This window comes from Parambassis ranga, chromosome 4 (genome assembly GCF_900634625.1).
Source record: "Parambassis ranga chromosome 4, fParRan2.1, whole genome shotgun sequence".
Lineage (NCBI taxonomy): Eukaryota > Metazoa > Chordata > Actinopteri > Ambassidae > Parambassis > Parambassis ranga.
The window spans coordinates 8,106,474-8,131,734 of NC_041025.1; the positions used below are offsets into that span (position 1 = coordinate 8,106,474).

General features: G+C 41.6%; 2 protein-coding genes across 8 annotated transcripts in view; both read right to left on the reverse strand.

Moving 5' to 3' along the window:
- Positions 1-266: 266 nt before the first annotated feature.
- Positions 267-16,314, reverse strand: tjp3 (tight junction protein 3). Of its 3 annotated transcripts, none has more exons than XM_028403431.1 (30): positions 16,127-16,314; positions 10,269-10,325; positions 9,660-9,784; positions 9,437-9,539; positions 9,053-9,338; positions 8,857-8,960; positions 8,553-8,742; positions 8,358-8,433; positions 8,150-8,247; positions 7,913-7,997; positions 7,598-7,780; positions 7,322-7,413; positions 6,820-6,904; positions 6,080-6,156; positions 5,771-5,867; positions 5,157-5,242; positions 5,008-5,080; positions 4,825-4,898; positions 4,603-4,666; positions 4,364-4,520; positions 4,120-4,228; positions 3,823-4,042; positions 3,533-3,738; positions 3,334-3,429; positions 3,163-3,242; positions 2,857-3,067; positions 2,662-2,762; positions 1,983-2,546; positions 1,319-1,377; positions 267-1,231 (listed from the first exon to the last, which is right to left on the reverse strand). In XM_028403431.1, exons 2-30 carry the CDS (start codon positions 10,314-10,316, stop codon positions 1,090-1,092), a joined length of 3,891 nt encoding a protein of 1,296 aa, XP_028259232.1. In that variant the 5' UTR covers positions 10,317-10,325; positions 16,127-16,314; the 3' UTR covers positions 267-1,089. The 3 variants fall into 3 exon arrangements, with proteins under 3 accessions (XP_028259232.1, XP_028259230.1, XP_028259231.1); XM_028403429.1 differs by lacking the exon at positions 16,127-16,314 and adding an exon at positions 13,653-14,150; XM_028403430.1 differs by lacking the exon at positions 16,127-16,314 and adding an exon at positions 12,469-12,818.
- Positions 16,315-17,792: 1,478 nt separating this feature from the next.
- The window catches only part of sbno2b (strawberry notch homolog 2b), a 45,452-nt gene continuing 37,983 nt past the window's right edge, over positions 17,793-25,261 (reverse strand). For 4 of the 5 annotated variants that reach the window (XM_028403030.1, XM_028403031.1, XM_028403033.1 and 1 more), the window contains 9 exons: positions 25,060-25,168; positions 24,856-24,927; positions 24,588-24,731; positions 24,313-24,407; positions 23,201-23,293; positions 22,968-23,099; positions 22,380-22,456; positions 21,876-22,066; positions 17,793-21,468 (listed from right to left, as the gene is read on the reverse strand). In XM_028403030.1, the coding sequence (XP_028258831.1) occupies positions 20,285-21,468; positions 21,876-22,066; positions 22,380-22,456; positions 22,968-23,099; positions 23,201-23,293; positions 24,313-24,407; positions 24,588-24,731; positions 24,856-24,927; positions 25,060-25,168 (2,097 nt within the window). In that variant the 3' untranslated portion in view covers positions 17,793-20,284. The remainder of the gene's footprint in view (positions 21,469-21,875; positions 22,067-22,379; positions 22,457-22,967; positions 23,100-23,200; positions 23,294-24,312; positions 24,408-24,587; positions 24,732-24,855; positions 24,928-25,059; positions 25,169-25,261) is intronic. The other variant, XM_028403032.1, reaches the window with a different exon arrangement.

The following is a 25,261-nucleotide window of genomic DNA, read 5'->3' on the forward strand; positions in this document are numbered from 1 at the left end:
GCTGTATCACCTGATGCAGGCCGTCTGTACAACACCAACAGAGCATATTTCACTGAACCGATGTGTCTTAAGATGCACACCACAAAAATAAAATATATATTTTTTGTTTGTAAACAAAAAACAAAACAAATTACAGACAATATCCAATGAAAAAAGCGACACTGTAATTGTTTGGCTTACGTTTGCTTTCATATCTGTAAATTCTGTCTTTGCCCTGTCAGCCCCTGAGCACAGGGGGTGATGGCACACTGCAATCAGGAAACATATTCAATTTAATGAAATTTTAATGGATTAAAAAACACACACACACACAAAAAAACAACACAAAACATCAGTTGGCACATTACATGCTGTTGTTTATCTCATCTGATCCCAACCAAAGGAGGACTTTGAAAAAAGTGACCTGGTGAAATGAAAGAGTAAACGGCAGCAAGATGTTAATGGAGCTGTGGCCACAACACTATATAAAAATATGCACAATCTAAGTGAAAGGTTTTACGTTTACAGGTCAAAACAAAAAACACATTCTGTACATAGAGACAGTCAAAAATTGTCCAAAAATATCTTACATATCTGTTTTAGTTTGCATTTGACTTGTTCTTACACAATACAACCACATACTTTGGACCTCCTCCTGATCTGGTAAATAAACTCACTGCCTGTAGCCACAAGTGTAATTTCCCCATTGTGGACGTTAATGTAAGTAACAAAGTTAAAAGGTTTTGAAAGTGAAACTACACATGGCAAACCTTTGTAGGTTTGTGTCTTATTGCATCATTGAGAAAAAAAACTCCTTTCAGTTTAATGTAGAAGGAAACATCCAAATACTTTAGAAACGGCTGCCAGGATCTCATTATTTATGATATTAAAGAAACAGTAACAGGGTAGACTGATTGTTTCACATAAATAAAAAAATAAAAATAGAAATCAGGCACTTGGAGGTGAAGTTTGGTCTGAGAACCTTTTTTGTGATGTGTTATTTTAAAATGACACATCTGAACAAGGCCCTCTTCACATAAGTTAAAAATACTAAAAGGGAGTGAATGTGTTTCCATATCCTGGTTACAGCAGCTGTAATCCTCTGTGTGTTTAGAGTTCAGTTGCAGGACCCCATTCGATGTCCTCCGTCTCATCCTGTTCTTCCTCCTCGTCCTCCTCCTCCTCCTCAGAGCTGTCGCTGCCTCTGATCTGTGTGCGTCTGAACTGGACTGCTTGGTGGTGGTGAGCTAGCCTGTTGAAGAGAAGGACAGAGAGGTCAAAGTGAGCATTCAAGTCAGTCTGACTCCATGAATCCAACACACCCACGGTCAGGACTTACACAATGAAGTGAGGGCCCTTCTTTTCCTCGGGTTTTGTGCTGGGTTCAGCCGAACGAGCCTGTAACAAGAAAAGAAACATTTTTTAAGCATTGATTTCTCTTTATTATTAACTCATGAAAACATAGTTTGAAATAATTTTACTCCCATATACACAGCATAAATCGCATAGATTCTGCAGAGCTCTCAAGACTTTAAGGTAATTCTTGACTTCCTAAATGCATTTAAGTTCTTTCCAAAGCAACACTTAAATATCCCTAAATATCAGAGAAGGCTTTTGAACAATTTCCAGCATGTATCAGACAATTCAAAATATTACAGACTGTGACTAACTGAAACCTTCCAAGATGCCCTTTAAACCAGTTCTAGTATTGGCTGTTAAGGTTTTTAAATTTCAAATTCTTCAGTGCTGACTTTTCTGTAAAGTAGTTTGGCTCTCCTAAACAGGAAGCAGGTGAAGCCACAGAACCATGATGATATGATGCAACACTTCCAGTAAAAAAAAAACCCTTTGAGAGTAGAAGACGGACAGAAAACTCCTCACTGCAGTCCAAGGCATTGTTTCCTTATATTTTCCTTATGTATGTGTATTTTTACACATGTTGTGGTTTGAAAGACTGAAGCAGACTCGTCACATATACACAACACAGGTGTGAGATCACAAACCTGTTCTAGTTTCTCTTCAATAGCAGACAGGCTGGCAGGTGGTGAGCTCTCTGCCTCAGCATATACAGGCTCGTTCAGAGAGTACCGACTGGAGGGGTCTGGGGCTCTAAAATCTGGTGGTCCATCTGATGGAGTGGTGGACGCAACTGCGTCAAGAGCGCTGAAGTCTGAGTCCATAAAGCTGCGATGAGAGGGATCCTCATCCTCAGCAGGGCTGTGAGGTGGGCTGTAGTGCTCTTGGCGGTTCGACCTGGGCTCAGGCACGTGCATCAGCGGTGGGATTTCTCTGAGTGAGTACATGTCAGCGCGAGGCTCAGGTTCCAAAGAGGGACTGATGTGTCCGGAGGCCGGCTCGGACGATCGTGCTAAACCAGCAATCCTGGATCCCCGAGGGTGTCTGGCTGCATCTTGACCAGGGTAAGCCTCCTCCAGGTCCTCGTTGTCAGTGTAGGCCTCGTCTGTGAAGGCCTCTCCGTCTGTGTCCTCCAGGTCACTGGCAGCGCTCAGGTAGTCAGACTGAGTTTGGTCCAGAGCATCTAAATCCTGCTCTCCACCGCTCTCCAACTGGACACAAAGAGAGAACAAATGTATTTAATTTAAGGCAGAGAAATTAACAAGTATGTAAGATAATAATTTGACTTTCAGGGGTGTTTATGGGTATGTCTATGGGGTGTCATACCGTGACTTCAGACACCCAGACTGGTTTGGACTGCTGGTGCCGGATCTTATTCTTTAGACTCTTATACCAAATGTCAGAATTAGGCTGCAAGTCAACACGATCTGAAAGGACAAGTCAGGAGAAACAATATGAACTGTGTAAAACAACAACTGAAGTAAAAGTGCACAGCACATCAGAAACTTTGCTGGTTGTTACCTGAGAAAAGGTGGCTGCAGTGTTTCTTCATCTTGACAGCCTGAGAGTAAAGGCGTCTGGAGCTCTTGTTGGAGTTGGGATTGTACCTCTGCCTCATAGCCTTGACGTCCTTGCGGCTGTGAGGGTCTAAGAAGATCACCATTGGGTGGTACTGGATGTAGTTCAGCCTCTCCACTGCAGTGGGAGTGATGTCCAGCAGGGGGTGCTTGTCCTGGGCAGAGAGAAACACATATTGAGAATCATGAAACCTGACAGGATGTGTAAATGAGATGTATGTTAAATGGAGTTTTGACTCTTATTGCTCACTTTCTCTGCTATTCTCCTCACAGTGTCCAGTTTAATCACAGTGGAGCTGCTCTCTCCACTACCGCTGCGAGGAACCATCTCTGTAATAATGCACCAGGAAATAAATGCATATTATAAATAAAAGATGAGAGGAATATATGACAAAGAAACAGCCAGAAATAAGAAACCAACCTGCCACTTCATATTCATCAGACATTTCTGTGGCCAGCTTCTCCATGGCGATATCATTAAGAGGACCCAGAATGACAATGGGCCTTTTGAAATTAGCTGCAGAAACAAACAATCCTGCGTTAGAACTTGTGTAACAACTTACAGACTTCTGATATGAGAAATAACTTTTTATGTGTATGTGAGGAAAAAAGTCGCCAACCTTCCCTGAGCAGGACTTTCTCATATGCTGGGAATTTGCCCTGAATGGTGAGCTGCAACAGGTCGTCACGAGTCCGTCTGGCGTTCTTCTCATTCTTTTTATTCCCTCTGAGCCCACGAAGTTTCCAGAACTCTGCTCGAGGACCTGACACCTGCCTCTCTCCAGCAGCCCGCTGTGTCTTCTCCAAGCTGGCCAGCTTCTCCGCCCTGCAGGAGATAACGGCAGATCTATCTGGTTAGGCGTGGGTAAACTATAAATCTAAATCACCTCTCCATCTCCGCCTCACTTACTTGGCCTGGTTGGGGATGGTGCCTTTATCCAGCTCGTGCAGGTCATGCCCCATGCGGATGGCCAGCCAGTTGCCAATCTTCCCTCTGTGCATCGTGTCCACCACCCTGAACACCTCTCCTCGGGTGAAGCCCAGACCAACAGTGCCTTCTGCTTCATGGTCAAAGTGCGTCCGCATGTAGAAGTTGTCTCCCAGGTTAGACTTGATGATCTTCTTATAAACTGGAAAGAGGTAAAGTCAGGACTGATACATTCTCTTCCTAGTCACGATACCATGATTAGTTTCACTCTATACTCACGGTCCATCTTGTTCTGTGTACAGATTTCCACCTGCTCTCCTGTCTTGATGTCGAGGAAGAAGTTGGCAGCTTCTTCTCGTGTGAAATGGCCAAAATCAACATTATTCACCTGAACATCAGGACAGAATTGACCTGTTTTAGTGTGTTGTTTTAACCCACATTCAGATTTACATCATTTGTCTTTCATCTGTGACTAGACGGTATGTGATGCAGAACTCGACTATGAAGCCTAAGATCGGATCACCTGCATGATCTGGTCTCCCTCCTTCATTCCCTGTTCATACGCAGGGCTGTTTGGCTGGACTCCACCTACAAAGATACCGACATCATTGCCTCCTACGAGTCTCAGCCCCAAACTGCTTTCCTTCACAAACGACACTGTGCGCACATCGGAGCTGTACCTGATGAAAGAGGAAGGGACGGTAATCAGATTACTGTTGTTATGGTGCACATGTTTGTTTTCAGATGGATCTGCACACTCACCCTGGATTAGATGATGGGTACGAATCCGGAGGTAGCGAGTAGAGGGGCTCTTCTGTAGACTTAGCTGAAAGGGTAATAACAATGCTCTAAAATACTTATTTATTCTGACCTGCAGCAAGTATAATTGTAGGCATTAGGAAAAGAAAGAAAGAAATCCCCACAATGGGGAAATTACGTATTCAGCATCATACTCAAACAAACAGTTATGAAACTTAGCCTTACAGTAGAGAGGTGGATTGCTCTTCACTGAAATCCCAGACCTGAGGGTGCCGGTTCCATTAGCAGCACGAGGAGCACTGTCAGGTGAAGAAAACATTATCTGATATTTAATTTATACACAAAAGGAATTATACGCTTTAATGTTTTCAGAACTTTTATGAGCTCTATAATATCTCTGTGCTGTACCTGCGGTGGCTCTGCTCCCGCTCAGAGCTCCCTGACCTCCTGAGATGTGACAGCTGATCTGACTCTGAGGAATCTGGATGAAACAAAAAGACAGACTGTGGTCAGGACATGGAGAGAGGAGTATGAGAGACACAGAGGAGTAAACTGACCATTAGGAGGAGGTCTGGCTGGTGATGGGATTCGACGAGGAGGCTCCTGCTGCACAGCGACTGATGCCGATTTCTCAGGCAGAACTCTGAGAGATGCAGAAAAACAAACTGTTAATGTCACTAAATCTTTTGTGTCATCTTGAGCCATAACAAAAGACATAACAATCATTGCTTATGTAAAGTGGAAAACATCATATCAAAATCTGTTTCTGACAACATAACATTCTGTTACTTCATGTGCTTCATGTGTCAAATCCACCGGTCTATCAGTAACAGTCTGACAACCTGAACCCACTTGTGGCAATTTACATGTGACTGATGGATATTTAAGACCACTTCTGTAAGAATACTCAGTTACTATCAACAAACATTAACAGACTGTGGGTTTATTATGGGAGCTGCCCATATTCTGACTGCACACTTGTTACTGGCAATAGACTGCAGGTTTACTGTCAACAGTTTAGGCCCGAGGTTACATTTCAGATCTCTGCTATACCTGGTAAAGATTACAGTGGGTTTTCTGGTTAGTCTCATGTTTAAGTATTACATTATGAACTATATTAGTTTAAAGAATTTGGACATAGCAACAGTTGTTGTAAACTCGTGTGTCCTACCTGTATCTGTTGCCGGCCTTGTCTGAGTTTCCGCTGTCTGTGGACTCCCTGCGGGGGACAGATGCGTAGCTGGCCTCAGATTCAGACTCTGAGAGAGCTGTGGAGGTTGAAACATTGAGGTGTTTAAAACCATTGCCGTTGATTGGCCAGTGACAAAAGAGCATCCATAATTTGCTCTGTGAAAACACCTTAAAATATCTATATCAGAAAAAATCATTTGGAATATGACACAATATTTACTTATGCTTTTCATGTTAATTCAACAACTCAACTATTCATACAGTAACTTTAAAAGTGATGCATACACACCTTTTTGTGGTGGTGGGCTGGCTTTGCTCCATCGTGGTGGCTCCACCTGAGGCTGCAAGGAAACCTCTGGCAGGACTCTGCAAGAGAAGAGAGGGAGGTGGGAGTGAAGGAGAAGGAAGACAACAAATCTGAGTTATGTTTAGCGAGGGGGGGGACCAGTGGCTAATATGATGATTATTGATAAGACGATGAGACTGAAATGTTGGATATTCACCTTATTATCTCTGTGGGGGAGTGCTCTCTTTCACGGTTAACTGCTTTGTGACTGATCAAAATTAAGCACCTTATTCATTGTAGTCGTTAGCGACTCGTTCAGGTTTACTATGAATTTTAAACATGCTGATCTCTGAATAGGAAGCTGTTGTACCAGTGTTTAATTCAAAATACTGCTGTTGCAGTGATATGGGCCCTCTGTTTAATCAACACTTAGCCACATACAGGAGAGGAACATGTTCAGTGAAAGTCACTTTTATTTCATTGGTCAACAAAACTTCAAAAAAACAAACTTGATACACAGTCGACACAAATCCAGCAAAATAAAAGACTACAAAAGACATAAAATTAGCAAATCATTAAAAATCACAACAAAGAAAGGGGTAATTTAACGTTTAAAGGAAAAAAAAGGATGATTAACTAAGGGAACCACAACAGTCAGCTCAGTTTCTGGTCCATGGAATCTTGACTTTTCTGGTAGGGGGGTGGGGTTTGAAGGTGGGGTGTAGGTGGACCTTCATCTGTACCTGTATCTGCTGAGAGAGTCCTGACTGTATGTGGTGCTGTGCCTCTGAGGAGGCGCTGACATGCCATCTGACTCAGAATCAGAATCTAAAAAGAAACAATTGTACAAAAATTACACATTAAATTATAAAATATTCACATTGTGTTATTCACGTTTGTTGTCTTCAAACTACCACTTATATATAATGCCTTAATGCTTAACTACACTGCCGGTGTCTATCCGCCTCCACACTGCCTGTTACTAGCATAGCTCCATGTCAAATGTCAAAATAACTGCATGTTTAAAGTTTTGTACAAAAAAACTAATCTTGTAACAACATAATCCATGACGTGTTTTTCTAAGAGGAGCTTACCATGTTTTGCTCTGGATTTAACTTTGTTTGAAGTTCATATTTGTTCATTAGCAAACGTTTAAAGATTAAGTAAATATTGTTGAAGAGGTGTAAGACGACGTCTGGACACGAGCCGTTTCAAGGAAGTGTGTGTGTTTGTGTGTGTGCCGACCTGGAGTCGGGACTCTGATAGGTGAGTTGACCCTCCTCGGCAGCTCTTGTCTAACTGGGATAGGCCCTGAATGTGGAAGATCAGGAAGAACCCTGCAGGGATGAAAAACAAAAGAGGAAGACAAAGAAGTTTAGAATAATCCATAAAACATTTGTTGTTTTTGATTATTTTCATGTTTGAATGGTCTATGTTACCTTTACAGATGCATGATAGCAATGTAACATCATAATGTTCTTTGATTTAACCTTGGAGTTGGATAAAAACAAATGTCCATACTTGTATCTGTTGTCCATGCGAGGGCTGTTTTTGCGTGGAAGCGGGGATGCACTGCGGTCAGAGTCTGACTCTGACACGGGCCTGCGGGGACGCGAGGCGGAGGAAGAGGGGCGAGATGTGGTCCAGTTTGGGACGATGGGAGAGGATCGAGGGTTGGGGAGGGTGGACATACCTGACAGAGGTCTGCATAACAAACAACACAACCATTAATATCTTCATATGTCAGCCTTGAAGCAGTGTGTGTTAATTAACATGTATGTAACATGGTGTTTTAATTACATATTAATTACTCAACAACAAACACAGAGAACTGACTTGTACTTGCTGGACTGGTCTCTCACTGGACTGCTGTCTCTCCTGACAGGAGAGGCACTGTGATCAGACTCTGATTCAGATGGAGCTGAGAAAACAATAATCAATAGTTAGAAACATAAATACAGAGCTTACAGTCCAACATTATATCAGGGAGCATCAGAGAGGATGTGACACAAACGCACAGGTGAGAATATAATTTCTGACTCTGGAGAGCCAGCGTCTCTTTGTAGGACTGACCTCTGCGGGGAGCGTACATTTTTACAGGAGGCCGAGACAGGGTGGAGCGCACAGGTGATGAATCCCGAGACTTGGATGGTGGAGGTTCAGCTCTTGTTCTAGGAGAGAAATAGAGGATAGTGTGAGATTGTGAGGGTTTTTATTAAAAAAAAACAAAAAACGAAAGCTGCCAGTAATAATCAATGGTGGTAAGAAGTGGAGTCTGTACCTGCGCGTCCGCTTCTCTCTGTTAGGTTGGCGTGATGTTCTGCGTGGGGCGAGGTCATCCTCAAGGTCTGAAATGTCTGTAGTGGGACAGAAAAATTACATGATTAGAAAAGCCAGGAACTGTCTGTAGTTTAGAACACCTCACCCTAGTGTTTGCACATTTATTCCAGTTGCCCCTTCTGTCAGAATGTCTCACCCTCCAGCTCTGAGCTGCTGTCTCTGCGATAGTCATTGTCACTGTTGGGGGCGCTATCCTCCACCTCTGGGATGCTGACCAGGAATTTGCGGTCATCCCTCAGGACCGTCATTGTGAGTTTGCCTCTGCTCTTCTCCACCAGGTGCTTGGTCTCGAGCAGGGACAGATTTTCCGTCGTCATGCCATTGATCTGATTTCAGAAGAAAGAAACCGATAAACACAAGCAGTCCTTCATGATTTATTGATATTACTGAATGTTTTTTGTAACTGCTGGAGCTTAAAAAACAACATAGAAGATCTTTACCTTGAGAATGAGGTCTCCCTCCTGCAGCGTGCCTTCCTTTGCAGCCAGGCCTGTTTCTGTCATGTGCTTGATAAATATCTGACTGCCGAGCTTTAACCCATACTCTGCAGAAAAAGAAAGACTCAAGATTAGATCTGCATTTCAGGAAAGACAAACAGCTTTAGCTCCTATTTCTTAGAAAAAAAAAGGTTCTCACCATCTGTGATTTTCTTTTTAACCAGAGTAGTTTTGATGGGTTTGTCTCCTACATCGTACGGCAACCTTTTGTACCCAGATGACATCAGGGGCAGCGTATTACCATGCCCGTTGCGGTCAGGTGAGGAGCTGCGACCACGGTAGCGGCCGGAGTCACGGTTATCGCTTGCATCAGAAAGGCGCCTGGTTTGTCTGGGAGGATCCTGATCCAGCAGGTTAGAGTGGGATGCTGCCCGTGATGGTCTGGTGGTAGCAGGGATCTGGATCTTACGAGGGCGTTTCACAGTCTGGACAATACATGGAGATTTTTTAAGAACAGTCAATCATAGGTATCGATTAGAGGTCATGTATCACTGGTGTCGGCTGGTTTTTCATCTGTACTCACTACGTTTGCTGTCTTGCCACATGACTTTAGGGTTTGAATGGTGTAATTAGAGTGAACATTGTCCATAGTTACTCCATTGACCATCACAATTTGATCTTTGTTGCTGAAAGATAAAATAATGATCCACACATGAGTCTGGTTTTATAAATGAGTTCACATACTGCATGTATGCATGGGGTGGTTCTGTGTAAACTCATGACAACAGCAATGGTAGTCAACTTACAATAGTCGTCCCATGGCTGGCCCGTTTGGTAGCACGTCTGACACCACCACAGCTGTGTCCCCGCTGTCTGGGTGGGGCTTGTCCCTGCCTCCTGATATGGCAAATCCAAACCCCACTTTGGGATCCTGCCATTTTTAAAAGACAACAACAAAAAGGGATGAGATGAGACAGAAAGAAAATGGCCGGTCACACATGAAGGGGAGAGAAAGAATGCAGGAAAGTCGGTGGGTAGAGTACGTGTGGGAGATGATCAAGGAGATAGAGCACATTCCAGCAGTGTTCAGTATGAGGCAAGGACAGTGAAGAAGCAGCCAGTGCTGTGGGGTGCAACAGGGTGTGTCGCTCTGAATTCCTGCTGGAGACTGTGCTGTGAAACTGAGATCTGAAGCACAGCCCCCCGAGAGTCCCTCATAATACCATCAGAATCTATACTGAAAGTGCCTCGGTGCTGTACAGCAAACCTTGAATTCTACACAGTGCCACCAGACTGCACTAATGCAACAAAAACAAATAATAAACCTACTTTAAGATAATTGATCATTTCATAGGGGTATTTTTTTGACAATAATTCATTCATAATCAATTCATAAAGATTAAAAAACAACTTACTTTGTTCAGTGTTATTGTATGTTGCTCCCATATTGTTAACTCCTCCATGCCTGGTCTCTGCAAGGAAAAAAAAACACACAAAGAGAATCATTCCATGCTTTGGAAAATGAATATTTAACTTTCACAATATGAAGTCATGATTTATTCATCCTGTCATATAATCCACATCCTTACAGAAGGGGACAGTTGAGCCTGAGCGGAACAGTAAGACTGTGTACAACTCAACCTGATCTCAGCATGCTCGCACCTGTCTGAATCCTGCCTGACCGGTATGGAGGAGGGGTTACATGGAATGTGTGTGTGCATACTCTTATTATCTTTGTGGTACTGACAATATATGACATCTGAGGCTTGTTCAGCACACGCGCAGAAAAGACAACTATAGACAAACACAGAAAAGGGTGCAAATAACTATTTTAATCATAAAATATACCACTATTTTTTCTGGTAACATTTCTTGTTTGTCTATAAATATCAGAAATTAGTGGGGAAATGCACTTGAAGCTTGAGCGCAAAAAGTATATGATTACAAAAAGCTTTCTATCCTGACATTTCAGATGGTGTGAGCAAAAAACGTTGCCATTATTGCTAATAAAAAAAAATACAATTGAGTAATTGTTTGCGGTGACGCTGTCACACTGTGCCTGTTCTACATGATAAACGGTCACACTCAAGGCCCCGGAGTCAAGTTCACAGCAAGACGTCTGAAGAATAATTTCATGTTTTTCCAAACATGTTATTCCTATGTAGACTCTGGGTTAAAGAATCCTTCATCTCAGAGCAATAATGAAACAGGACGTGCTGTTAAATCTCAAACATTTGAACTCTCTTAACACCATCTGAGAGTTTACAGCACTCTCATGACTTACTATAGACTCCCCTGTTAAAGCTGTATTGTAAGAGGACTCTCCCCATCAGTAAACCTTCTTTATTTAGTAAATATCAACATTTCTGTTATCTTCATCAGAAAGCATTTACATAAATGACAAATGAAGACTTTCACTAGCTGCATAAACGGTGATACCCAGTTCTCATTATTTTCGACATATTAACTGTTTTTTACGAACAAAACAAAAAGCATGGGCTGGCAGTGGGCTATATTTCATAGACAGAGGAAGACACTTGCCAAGTTGCGTAAACAAGTAAAGCCAGATACTCCAGTCAGAGATACAGAGGTGTTGTTATCATAAGCTTGGAGTAAAAAAAAAATGTTAGCCACACGACAAGCACAAGACACTGACACGTAGTGAAACAGAATAGGACAATTATAGCTTTAAAACAAACTCACTGAGCAGCAGCAAGCAGCCAAGCATCCAAAGTCCAATGACACCCAAACACATCATGTATGTATAATATAAAGTTCTGATTCTGCCAACTCTCTCTCATGACAATTTATAAACATTTCTCACTGAGGTGTTAAGATGTCTTAACAACAACCACACAAATCTCACTGGTGGAGGTAACTCAAAGTGCAGTAAAGAGGAGTTCAATAGAAAACCAACGAACAGTAGCCATTTGTTTGAACAAGTTAATCATAAACTTGAAGAGAGAAAAAATAACCGCCACTGACATGATCGCTCAAACAAACGCTGGCTGTGGATTTTGTGACATCATGCCAAGCTACCATTTTCATATTTTGATTTTATTGCTGTTATGACAACAGTGTGGGACTGAAGGCCACTCCTGTCTGTCATTCATAAGGTGGCTTGTTTGTAGAGAGTCCTTGAACCCTTCAACTAGTCCCTTCAAATAGAGACACATTTAACATAACTTCAATTTCAAATGTGAGGAAATGGAGATCTATAGTCAACCTATAGTCACTTATGTTTGACCTACAATCAGTTACAGTTTAACCCTGGAGTTAGGGCATGGTCATACAGCAAAGTCATGAATGTAAAACTAAAGAAATTTCTTACAAAATAGGTTTGAAAGCACATCTTCTGTCTTTTGACATGAACATCATGTGTCACTGTGTTGTTTTCTGATAAACTATCATGTCAACATAGATCACAGACATCAGAACACCTCCCTCCTCCTGGTTTTCACCTCACCAGATCTAAAGAACCTTTAGCTGACAGACCAGTAATAATTTTTTTCTCCCTGTTGATTTGTAACTGCTACATTTAGCCATTTTTAGATACACTGCATACAGGTAAACTGTAGGGGCCTACATGCTTGGTATTTTTGTCTCTCCACTTACCATTTGGTCTTTGAACCTTACTTCCATTTCCCACTGGGATTTCTAAGCTGAATAAAGCACCTGAGGCCTACTGTGCTCAATGAACAGCCACTTCCTTATATTCCATCTGGTACCAGTCGCAGATAAACAATCACAGATCCACAGTTATCCAACTCGAGTTACGTCCTGCTCGGCTCGGTATGGATGGTGGCCGCTGTCCAGCTGAAACCTGATCCTGATGAAATTATCTGTAATATGATGAGCTGTGGTGTTTCTCTCTTTCAGCGGGAGAAGGAAAAACATCTAGGAGAGACCTCACCTGGGGAGCGCTCCTCCCCCACCAACCTTTGCCCACTCTCACAGCCACTCTCTACTGCCCTTTAATGAGTGTGGATTTAGGGTGGAGCTGCGCTGCTTTAAACCCCCCCACAGAAAAATATCAGAGCAGCGAAGCTCCTTAACCATGACAGGTAATCACACAGAGCTGTGCAATCCTGCACCAGCTAAAGGGATGAGTGGTAAAAACATTGCTAGAAATGTACTTCATTTCTTAGTGACTTGAAAGTTAAAAGCTGGAAACAGAGTTATTATTTGCAATGCAAAATGTTTTATGCAAAGTTTCATACATTTCCTTCGAGAGGCCACTTTTGCTCCTTTATAAACAAACAGAGCCTATTGTTCATTGTTTTGACAATTACCAACAAATTCACCAACCAGGGAAGGAAAATATACTACGAAAATATTAATGACATTAGAGCCAAATTACTATTATGTGTAGTAGAGGCAGGCTGATCATTATGAGCACATAGGCAAAAACAAAATACAAGCTGTAACACGCAATTGTATTAAACTACTAACATTAAATATATGTGTCTAATGTATAATGTCTAATATCATTATTAGATTTACTGAAGCCAATACTGACACCTAAACATTCCTTAGCCCTCATTTCAAAATAATATGTGAAAATGTTCTCATCTGTGCAAACATCTAGTGGGTCTGCAATGTTCTGTGGGCACAAAATAGAACATTTACAATGAGTGACACGATGGGGAGGTTCTGTTAGGGTTTCTGTCTCTGTCACTCCTTAGTAACTGTAACTACAAAGACAAACTGTGAATCAATCTAATGCGATACAAAAAAATAAAGACCCACACATAATTACATGACCTCGTATACTACAGTACAATTCATTGTTGACTTACAGGTACCACCAGCAGTGGTGGTGGAGGCTCCGGAGGCAGAGAGCCAAAATGCTTCATAAGTTTAATCCGCTGCGTCAGATTCATGATGAAAACTGTGCTGACCGGTCTCTTAAAAACAAACAAACAAGAAACACCTGCTGATCAGCTCAGAGGTTCTGGTCAGTGAATGACCTTGTAGTCTATATCTTGGTCACACATGCTCACTGATGCAGGGCTCCAAGTCCTCCAGACAGTCCACAGAAAGACGCCACAGCAAATTGAAACTATTCAAATTAAAAACAAACTGTCATTCCTCTGCTTCCGACAAGAGTCACGTGTCCAGCACTCCAGAGTGGTGCTTTATATATCCTCAATTATTCCCTTTGCAGCAGGTTCATGAAGTCAACCAGCTCCACTTGCTCCCACTGTCAGTGGTATTTGTGTGTCTTAGTTAACTTTCCCACAAGGCAGCAGCAGGTCCCAGGCTGCTGGCTGGGTTTCAGTCTGCTGGGTGCTATGGTTACGTTGGAGGAATGAGAGCACTGGGCTGTTAATAATTGACGGGGTGTTTGCTACACTATAGGTCTTCTGGGCCTGTGTAAAGTTTCCCTGGGTTCCTACAGAGGGCCTGTTGTGTCTCAGGACCAGGAAACCGCACTGTGACTACAGAGTGCTTTGATACTATCTCTATCAACATGTATGCACGCCCCACAGCATGGGTGTGCTGCATTTTCTTTCTGTTTGACTCTGATTATCAGTGTCAAGACTATAGTAACTGTGACCTCTATACAACTTACACAAGAGGTACAGTTATATGTACCTCGAGGGTGTACACAATCAATATTAAATAGCTCGTTTTTTAAATGTCTATCTGCAGTATGCAGATAGAAGCCACACATGCAGGTAGGTTCAACCGAATACCAGCAGTCCTCAGGTCAGTCAAAGCTCTAGTGGTGAATTATTAATTCTTCCAAAGAAAACAACACATCCGCCCACGCCACCTATACTACTGCTACTCCAAACAAGCACTTACAGGTGTGTCCCCTTTAAGAAGGTAAATAATCACTCATTCCAAGACTCAAGCTTTAGTTTGTACAGCAGTAACTCTTTCAATACAAGCCAAGGCCACTCCTGCTCGGTGTCCAACATTCAAACCACCAGCTCCTGACTCCACAGCACATTGGTTCTTTTGAAGGCAGGTTTTAACTGTGAGGCCCAACTAAAATTCTTCCACAGTCTACCATTCAAATAGCTACTCATTCATAAATTAACACATATTAATGATGGAGGGAGGCGTGGAGCTGTGTATAGACTTTAGTGGGTGTTAAGGAATAACAAAACACCTTTGTGTAAATAGAGCTTTATAGGACAAAGACTCCAGAGGAACACAGACCACAGGGTGGCTGCAATTACACAGGCCAGGGCCTTATAGCCCCATAGAACAATGTCAAATGTTTAAATACAGCAAACAGCAACTTTATAGCTACCTGGACCAACACAGATGCTGAGGATTTATACTCAGGTATTATGAGGAGGACAAATACTTGATGCTCATAACTGAGAATGAAAAAAGCATTTACAGCCCTCTCCTGATGTGTTTAACAGACACGTATCACAAGTGTGGAAGAAACACATATAGGTATATATATAGGTATGCCCAGGAAGCGACCACGTATTACCATTTGTCAGGTGCTCTGTTTGTGGTTAAGGCTAATTATTTTGTTGTTTGACATTTTCTCTGTTCATTTAACTAAAAGTTAGTGAACAGACACAATGTTAAAGAACTGCAATACACAGATCAAAGAGGATAGTTCCTGACCAAACTCTTCAGCAGGGATCAAAACTTAGGTTAGTTTAGGTCCAATTTATTCTCCCTGTGTTCCTTTATAAAACAGCACATCAGGGATCAGTAAATAACAGTGACTGGGGTCAAGGCAGTGAAGACGCAGCAGTTTGGGAATGCAGCCGAAACTACTGTGAAACTCTGTGGCAGGCAGGTAGAAACTTGTAAGTGTAGCAGAACCAGTACGGTGAGGAAGAAGAAGAGAGTGACAGTCACCAACACACACACACACACACACACACACACACACACACACACACAGGTGTGCTCCACATGCTAGCACTAGCTAATGAAGTCAATCACATTTTCAGAAAACACAATCAGCCACAGAACAACAATCTAACGCACCTCACACCAATAACACAACTATTTGACAACAGGCATGGAATCAGTCAAAGAAAACCGGAAAATGCCATCAATTATTGACATGTTGGTGTTGTAAATATTTAGCAATATTTAGCCGTTAGCCTCTAACTGCTGACAGCGAACTATTCGGCTCGTACATAACTCGTTGAAAACATTCTAAATTACACAAAACATGAATTTTTCATGACACTTTCTCGGTAAACTTGAACTTCATCTGTGGATGTGGACTAGCAGAGCTGCTTTGGCCACCTGTGTACCAGAAAACCGACAAACAGCGTTACCATACCTGTGAAGGTGCTCTCTGAAGTGTTGGTCCGTCAACTCGTAGAAGTTTCGTTCCGGTTTTTCGTTCAATCCTCTCTTAAAGTGTCGGTCGCTCGACCTGAGTGTTACTGTAGTTTGAAAAGTTTCCCATAAATCTTCTTGAAGGCAGGCATGGAGGTGTGGCGTCGACGGCACAACGTACAGGTGAGTCAGTTTCACGACGTCATCACGCGAGTGCAGCAGCGGGGACGACCGGAAGTCAGTGCTGCTCCTCCCGGTTTTGGTCGTGGTGAGCCATCTTATCTTCCTTATAAATTATTATCATATATCATAACAAAATGATCATTATATGGACACAAAAGTTTGTTTTTATTGATCATAGTAACACTTAGTCTTGTTTTTTCTTTGAAGCTTTACTGTTTTGTTTAACTTTCAGATAAATGTGTCCCAAACGGAAGTTTAGGATTTATAGTCTTTAATGGGCTGACTTCCCTAAAACTGTAAATACTCTTGCTTGATTATGGGAACTTGATTAAATAAAAAAGTTGCTGTCAATGAGCAGCAGACCATTGATTTGACATACACAACACATACCTTGTGAGGTAAGAAGAAATATTTCTGTGCACACAGGAGGGTCTGGCTTAGAGGGAGAACGGTCTGTGCCATGGACACATTAGACAGTCCTATGCTCTTAACATTTATCTAATAATGTTTGATTCATTCAGCCTATCAGTGTTATAGTAGAAAACTTTCTTTACATAACCAAGGTTTGTAGAGCAATTCTGCTTTATTTCAGCTCGTCAGTATATTTTCATATTACAAAATGAGCATAAGAGTCACCCAAGCAGCTTCCTCTTAAATAAACCTGCACACACGTCCTCTCCTTCAACGGGTGGGCAACTGGATAACCCTGTAAAACGAAAGAGACTCAGTTTCAGCAATCTTTAAGTTTTTATTTGTTTACAAAGTTAAGATTGCATTTTCATATAGTCCTTCCTCTAATAAGTAGAAAACCTTTTTAAAGAATTAGTCGAAAGGCACAAATTTTACAATATATACATTTGGATCTAAATTATAAATATATAGAAAACAAAAGCACAACCCAGAATAAAAGTGCTGAACACGTTTGTTTGTTTGTTTTTTTTACAGAAAAAATAGGCTTTGTTTAAAAATACATACAATCAGTAGCATGTTTTTTGTTTCTTTTTTTGTTAGCAATAAATTATTTGAGAGTGATAACATTTATATAATATGCAAATGGTGGAGAAACGAGAAAGATGATTACAGTATACAGAGAGCAATCCATCAAAGAACAGGAACACAACAAGCTTGCAATGCTCAATCATAATCAACAAGATAACAGTAACTTGATTATGCCATTCTTAGTGCAAAATGATACACGAATAAAGGCCTAACTAGAAGAGAAAAATGTTTTTTTTTGCTGTCCATATCCCTCAAATATATAAAGCTTTTATTGTGTGACTATAAAATGCATAAAAAGGCAAAACTTTTGCAGACTGCAGTCTTGGAATGTGCCTGATGAGGAATATTAAAAGCAAAACAAAATGAATGACGAAAAAAAAACAGGCTGTGGGTAAAGTTCTCTGAGATACTGTGAGATATCCGTTTACTGAGGGAGGGTGAAGGCTCGGACAGATCAATTGCACATTGCAGTACAACCAGGTTGGATTCACCATTAATATGATTTAAATGTCCAATAGCTGTAACACAAATAAAAAATAAAACTGTCCACAGAAGAAACAATGTTTCTTAAAAAGAAACAGCCTTTGATCTTTGCCCTAAGAAGGCATAAACATTTAGAATCACTGACATTTTCACAAGGACAAACAATACACCCATCACATTAAGTCTAAAACATAAATACAGCAAGAGTCACAGCACAGAGTTAAGAAAAAACAAAATAATAGCACGTAATTATTAGTTTCACCACTGTTACAAGGGAAATGATATAATTCTGCTAACGCCCCGCTGTTACACCTTTTGTAGGTTTCTTCCTGAGATAAAAGGTCTGATATCTTAGAGCCAGTAACTTTAGGGGGTTTCTGTGGAATACTTTGGTATCTCTCTGTGAACTGAAGGCCTGGCAAAAGGTCTACAAGTTTGGAGAAACAATTCTACTTGAGAAAAGTAAAAAGCTGAAAAGGAGCAGAAACAAACCCAGACACTGTACAGCAGTACAGAACAGTGCAATCTTATTTGGTGGCAGGTTATAATAGAATTTGTTTTTATAGCAATCTTGAAAACTAGTAACTTCCCTGACCAAACATCTCATTTAACTATTATAACAAGCAAGATAACGTATCTAAAATCTAAATATCCCTTAAATATAAATAACAATAACTTTCATAATAACAATGACTAAAACATCAAGAACGCATTGCGTCCGTCCTGTGGAAACGTACGTTACAAAGGTTGTATGGATTTCAGAATATGTTTAACTAAAAGACTATGAAGCACGACAGAAAGATTCATACCATTGCAAAGGTAACCACAGAGCTTTGCCTGTCAATCGTAAACAGTACTTACGCATTTCTGTCTCATAACAAATGAAGAATATGGTTTATTGCTTTTTGATCAGTTAGACTTTTCCCAGCTTCGTCATGGATCATCTACAGTGCATTGATTTCAAACAAATACGGCCAGATCTCACAGGGTTTTAAATAAAAGGTTCCTACAGCCTCATCGCCTGAAATAGAAACACACTGTGTCAGGTGTATGTTGAACTCTTACTGTAACCCAGTGTTTGAGAAGACACAGTTAGACTTACTGCCATCAGCTAAGGGTTTGAGTTTTAGTCAAAGTAATGGGGTTTACTTTTTCGAAACATATATAAAAACAAAAAAAATGAATTTCATTGTTGTCGTATTTTTTAAAAAATGACTGTGTTGGGTCAAAATGACACACATGCACACAAAAAATATATTCCTGAGGAATTTCAAATCAAGGGGTGTACATAATAATTTGGATACTTTTTTCATGCTGCTCAGTAATCCGTCGTGCCACCACTGATCTCATTACCTCCAGAGGCAGCTGGATTCTGGCGAGAATCTGTGTCTGTGTAATAAACCACCTGGCGCGTCAGATTACTGATCCTCTAGAACACGTTCAGATCACCTCAACCAGAAAGGACACAGATAAAGGACAAGTCCGCTGCTTTCTTTCAACAGCAGCTCCACTGACACTCATACAAGCATATACAGGTTAAATGGAGGCGTCTACCTGAAACCCAACACCAGCATAGTGTAACACACACAAAAAAATTGACTGAGGGAGCTAAAAGTTAAATACAAATATACCATATTAAATTAAAAACAAAACGATTTAAGAATACAAATCTATACATTAGGCTACATGGATTTTTAAAGACTGCATTTATAGATTTCTCCAAAGGCACTGTTTGCAACAGCAGACTGCTCTTTCTCTCCCCTTTTTCCTCACACCATGTGTTCATATAAGCAGGGAGAGAAACAAGAGGGAGCATGTAAAAGACTAAATGAAAACTGAGGCATTTCATGGCAAATCAGCTAGAAGATTTCACGTTTTTCCTCTCTCTCTCTCTCCTGTCTTCCAGTTCAATACTATCTTTTGTTTGTTTCTTTTTTAAACCAAGCCTTGCATACGTTTTTGTTTTTATCATACAAACAGCCATGAAGCGAAGTAACAGTAAAGCAAAGTCTACAGATGTGATTTCAACTGGTGAAAGGCATTTAGAGCTTCCAGCAACTTCACAAATCATACCTCGTTAAAAAAAAAAAAAAAATAAATCAGCAGCCGGAGGCTTATTAACAATTTCCACACCTCAGTGAATGAGCTTCGGATCCGACAGCCCGTATGTTCGATAAAATACACTTACTGTATTTTTTTCCACTTCCTTTTACATATTTTAAACAGCTGCCTTATACTGTGGAGGACACACTTTGGTGCAGAAATCTGATATTAATCGAGCCCGCCATCATCTCAACCTCAAGCAGGAGAACGCTACAGGTGGATAGAGTGAGCCCAGCGCAGGATAGGCAGTGACTTGACTATAGGCCCTGAGGGGAGTGGGAGTAGGTCCAAGGGTGCGAATATAGACAGCAGCAAACAAGATGCAATCTGCTTTAAAAGACGAAAAAAAACCTAAAGATATAGTCCAGATGAGCCATTGTTGTTAAAGCTCTTAGTCTTGTTGCCTGTACTGAATGACAGACCTGCGTTCTGGTCCAGCCTGTAGCATGCTGTTCAGAGCCTCACGCACATCAAGTGCACCGGAGCTGCAGTGGCCATTGGGTAAGGAAACAGAGTCTGATTGAGGGAGCATAAATGGAGAAGGGAAGTGAGAGGAAGAGTTGGAAAACAATGAGGAGGAGGACGGGCTGGAGAAGAGAGAAACCAGGTTGGTTGGTAAAGGAGTGGTGGAGGATATGGAGGAAGAGCTGGAGGAGGTAGAGGATGAAGGGCTGACTTTTTGCGTTGGCATTTGAGGAGAAAGGGGCAAATCAAATAACTCCAATAAATCAGGGTGGTGGTTATTAGCCAACAGGTTGTGGTTCTGCTGCTGCTGCTGAGAGGCCTGTAGATGCTGCTGCTGTAGCAACAGAGGCTGCTGGAGTGGTGCTGCGTGCTGGGAATTTGTTGCATTTTGAGAGATCAGAGACTCGAGATTAAAGTCATCTGCTGTGAATGCTGCAGGGTTGCCTGTCAGACTGTCCAGACTCAGTCCACCCTCTGTGCTGTCTGGAGAGGGGGATGGTGAGCTCACGGTCAAGTCCAAGATCTCATCCAAGGTATTCTTGGAAGACAAGTTCGGAGACGGCGTGGTCTGATGGGGTGGAAGAGATGGGTTTTTTGGTTGTTGAAATGGAGACATGAAGGACTGAGGGTAAAATTGTGTGAAATTGGGGATAACTGTGTTGGTCAGGGGGCCCTGGTTGGTGGTGGAGGAGGAGGAGGTGGAATTATTGGGCCAGCTGTTGTGGGTCCGATGCTGAGTTTGGCTAGGATTTCTCTGGATAGCTAACAGGGGTAAGTTGTGTGGGGACTGCTGTAGGGTGGGCTGGGCTCTCTGCAGCTGAGGGATGTTTCCAGTTTGAGTCCTTTGTAGCGCATGCTGGGTCAGTTTCTGTTTGAGGAGCTGGTTCTGAGCGAGAGTCTGAGCGAGGGACTGGTTGTGCATGGGTTTCTGGCTAAACAGATTCGCTAAGAGGTGTTTGTTCTCCTGCTCCATCTTACGCATGCGCTCCTCAGCCAGACGCTGCTCAGCAGCCTGCTGCTCCTTTTCTTTTCGCTTTATCTTCACCTCCTCGTCCATTTCCAGCAGCACCTTACGTACATGGGCCACGCAGTTCTCTGGGACTTTGATGCCTGGGAGGGATGAGGAGGAGTAGAGTCAGTGACATAAATCCTCAAATGTGTCGCTGTGGTGTGCAACTAACAACAGTGCGAGGACAAAACTGTACAGACACTTAATCTGTATTGAACATCCTCACAATGCTTCCATTGATTGTAAGCTGAAGTACCTTGTGTCCTGTGTTTTTGCTGACCACTGGTGTCAATGAAGTGCTCACGGAAGTTTAGACAATAATACAATTGAAGAACGCTTTAATTTCCTTAATTAATCACTGTGTCATCACTTTAACAGCACAACAACTCTGACATCTGGCTAATCCATTGTACACTTTCTCAATCTAAGAAATAAGAAGCTCTAAAATCAGTACAAAATGTGCACTCTTAGTAGCTGCATGTCACTTGAGGTGGTGGGATTTACTGACCGACTTGCTTGTTATGCTGCTTAGTTTTAAGGCGGACAATCTGGAGGATGCTGGAGTTGGTGATGTCAGACACCACGTCCGAAACGCGCTTCCACACCCGCAGCAGAGCACCACATAGCATGTGGTACTGACGGAGGCGCATGCCCTGCAGGCACTCCTGACCTTCCTCAATTTTCTTACACTTTCCATTCCTAAGAAGGCAAAGCAGACACGGTCAAGAAACAACACAATGAAAAGTTATTTTTTGCAAATCTCTGTTCTAGAAAACTATAGCAGATTTAGAGACTAAATATACTCCATGCTAGCATTACAACACAGCCTCCTGCCTTTGAATTTCACAGTTCACCATGAGCTAATTTCTTTGTGTCTAGTGCTCAGGTGATCTGTAAATCCTTGGGAATGGTATCTGACCTCAAAACCACCCTGACTGAATCCTAAGAAGTACCAGCCTGACTGGATGCATTTAGCCATTAATCCTATGGGACATTGTGGATTCCTACTTACCAGTTGGCGTGACTACACTTCTTGAAAGAGAAATTGAACTGGTTCTCCCAGCTGTCCCTGGCCTCTTCAGGAGTCACCTGGACAAATAAAAATACACAAAACATGATCAACACAGAAGTCAACATATTCAGAATTTAAACAAATACAGAACTAATTCAATCTCTTCATAATAAATCTACATCACAGTTTGTTGATTGGGCTTACGTGGAAGGTCATTATAATCATCATTCTGTTGGTCAAAATCACCAAACCTATACCTTTAAATTTAGTAAGTTACGCTTATCAAATGTTACTTGGTTTTGTAGTTAGCTAAGACATAGCATTCAAATGTGGAAAACCTAAAACCGTGCCTTGTTTAGCACACATCACTTTCCACAAGGGGGCAGCCTACTCCATGTATACAGAACATACAGTATATAACAGTAACAGATGTGTCTCTAGATGCAAATTTTATTTTTGTGTCTATGTGACAAATAAGTGAAAAGGTAATATCTGTGACAGTTTACCAAGCAGAAATATTTTCTACACAAACTTTAAGACGATATAAAGAATATCATTTTAACCGTTTCATTCACAGCCAGCATTTACCTTCCGGTAACGTTGCTGCAAATTGTCAAGGCTTTCAGGGTGGCTCTGCTTGCCAATGTTGGGCTTGAAGACAATGAAGTTCTTGCCTCTTCCTTGCTCAGCTAGCAGCACACACGGGTGGTTACCTCGCAGCTGTGGAAAGTCAAGTTGTTTAGCTTGGTCTTTCAGCAAACATCATCATCAATAACACAACCTGTATACAGGGACACTGTTTTTTTTATAAATAGGCTCACTTTTTGGGACAGGTAGAATCCCTCTTCAGGACCACTGAGCTTCAGTGACCTATCGTAGGCTACATTCCAGGGCATTCCTCTGTCCACACTGATCTGCAGAGGCAAAAAGATCAAAGATTAAAGCTTGTGCTGTAAAAGACAAAAAGACAAGCAGCCACAAAGCGCTTTATACTACTTCTCCCCTTTCGCACACACAAGCACTCACACAGTGGTACTGCAATGGTGCAGCCACTGGTAGCAACTTAGGGTTAAGTGTCTTGGCCAAGGACTTATTGGCCTGCAGCCAGGGCGGGAGATCGAACCACCGACCCTACCGTTGGTAGACAACCACTCTGATGTGAACCTATGTGGCAAAAAATGGCCAACACACAACATGTTTAACTGGTCCTCCTGTGCAGGATTCTGCTTTGCTGCCAACTTTGAAACATCAAGTGTAGGTTACCCTGCAGCTGACAGCTAAAAACAGAAGATACCCCTAATTATCCTGTTCCCACCAACCACTAGAATCTACACTGGTTACACAGCCCCGGGCTAATCCTGTATGATTATCAGTCTTACTGCTGGCAAAATGACATCAATCATATAAAATATAAAGCAGTCACCTACTTGAGTTACCTGCAGGAGTGCAGGTTGTATGGAATAATTGTCTATCTGTATGCAAAGACTGTATACAGTGCAAGTCTTGTCAAGAATGATTTCCTTGTCACAGGTATCTAACTGGACATTGGGCCTATTGGTCTTCCTGAATTGTACTTGGAAAGATGGAATGAGATTAATATTTCTGGTTGACAAGCTGTCTAAGCACGTACAAGAAGTGTATTAAAAACGTCATGACATCTTAATATCAAGTGTGATGCTCCAGTGTTTTACAGATACCAGCCATTATTTCACTGCCTTGTAAACTGTTTGAAAGTAATCTCATGCCCTACGCTTTCATTGACAGCCAGCTTCTTTCTTGTTTCACATAATCTGTCCTTCTCAAATAAAATCTTTGACATTGCAGGCTAACTCATGTTATGATATAATGACAGTGTGCCACGACAACAATAACCAAACACATTACAAGAAACCCATCTCCTGAGACCCCTAAGATGAGGTTATGTGTTACCTACCTTATAAAGAACGACCTGTCCATCCTGAGGATTTCCAGCTGTCAGGAAATTTTCCTGCTTCTCCTCATAAATCTCATCATTACCCGGGGCAAGGTCTGACACAAAGCAACAAGGAAGGAAGTTTCAGTTTCAGTGTCTGGACAGACAACGTTTTTAAAAAGGCCTGCCAGTATCTTTTTTTTTTTCTTTAAACTTTTGGGGTTTGGAACTACAGTTGTGGACAATATGTATAATGCAATATAAAACTTTTTATAATCACACTTTGATCTCCATACCAAGAATTCCCATGTCGTATTTTCCCTCCTTCTTATCCTTGTCAATTAGGTAGTCAAAGTTTTCGGTGAAGTACTGGAAGAGATAGTTCTGCTTGTGGACCTCCAGACCCAGGATGCGATTCAAGAACTTGGTGATGCTGCAGTCTGAGTTAAAATACATCACAGAATTGTTAAAACAGCTATTCGTGTGCTTAGTGATCAACACTGAACACAGCACAATAAGTGTATTCAACTCAAATCCACTGCTGTGAAATCTGGGATACTCTACCTTTTTCTGTACTGATCCCAAAACGAGACTCCTTACAAAAGATCCCCACATCCATCATTCCCATTTTCATGTCTGCAAATGAAGAATAAAAACAGTTATTTTATCGATCAAACACAGCAAACTTTACTTTTTAACCTTCTGAACATTCTCACTGTTGCTGATTTTCAGCTAAAAATAATAATAATAATAATAATAAAATCATACCTCTGAAGAACATGGCTTCTCCCCCAGGGTAGCCTTTAGGAGGGGGCACCTTGTTCTCTATCTGGCCAAGAATAGCTTTGGTGATTCTATCTAGAGCCTTTGTACCATACTGTAAAAAAGAGGGATACATGTTTGTTATAGACATATACTCAAGTTCTCACTTTACTGTTGATTTTTATGAACAACAATGTGAGAGTGTTGT

Coding starts and splice junctions, on each gene's coding strand:
- tjp3 (XM_028403429.1), bottom strand. CDS start 13,736: ATGAATCTGACGCAGCGGATTAAACTTATGAAGCATTTTGGCTCTCTG. Junction 5,081..5,156: donor AGCCAGACCTCCTCCTAATG/GTCAGTTTACTC, acceptor TGTTTCATCCAG/ATTCCTCAGAGTCAGATCAG. Junction 4,043..4,119: donor TACACAGAACAAGATGGACC/GTGAGTATAGAG, acceptor ACCTCTTTCCAG/TTTATAAGAAGATCATCAAG.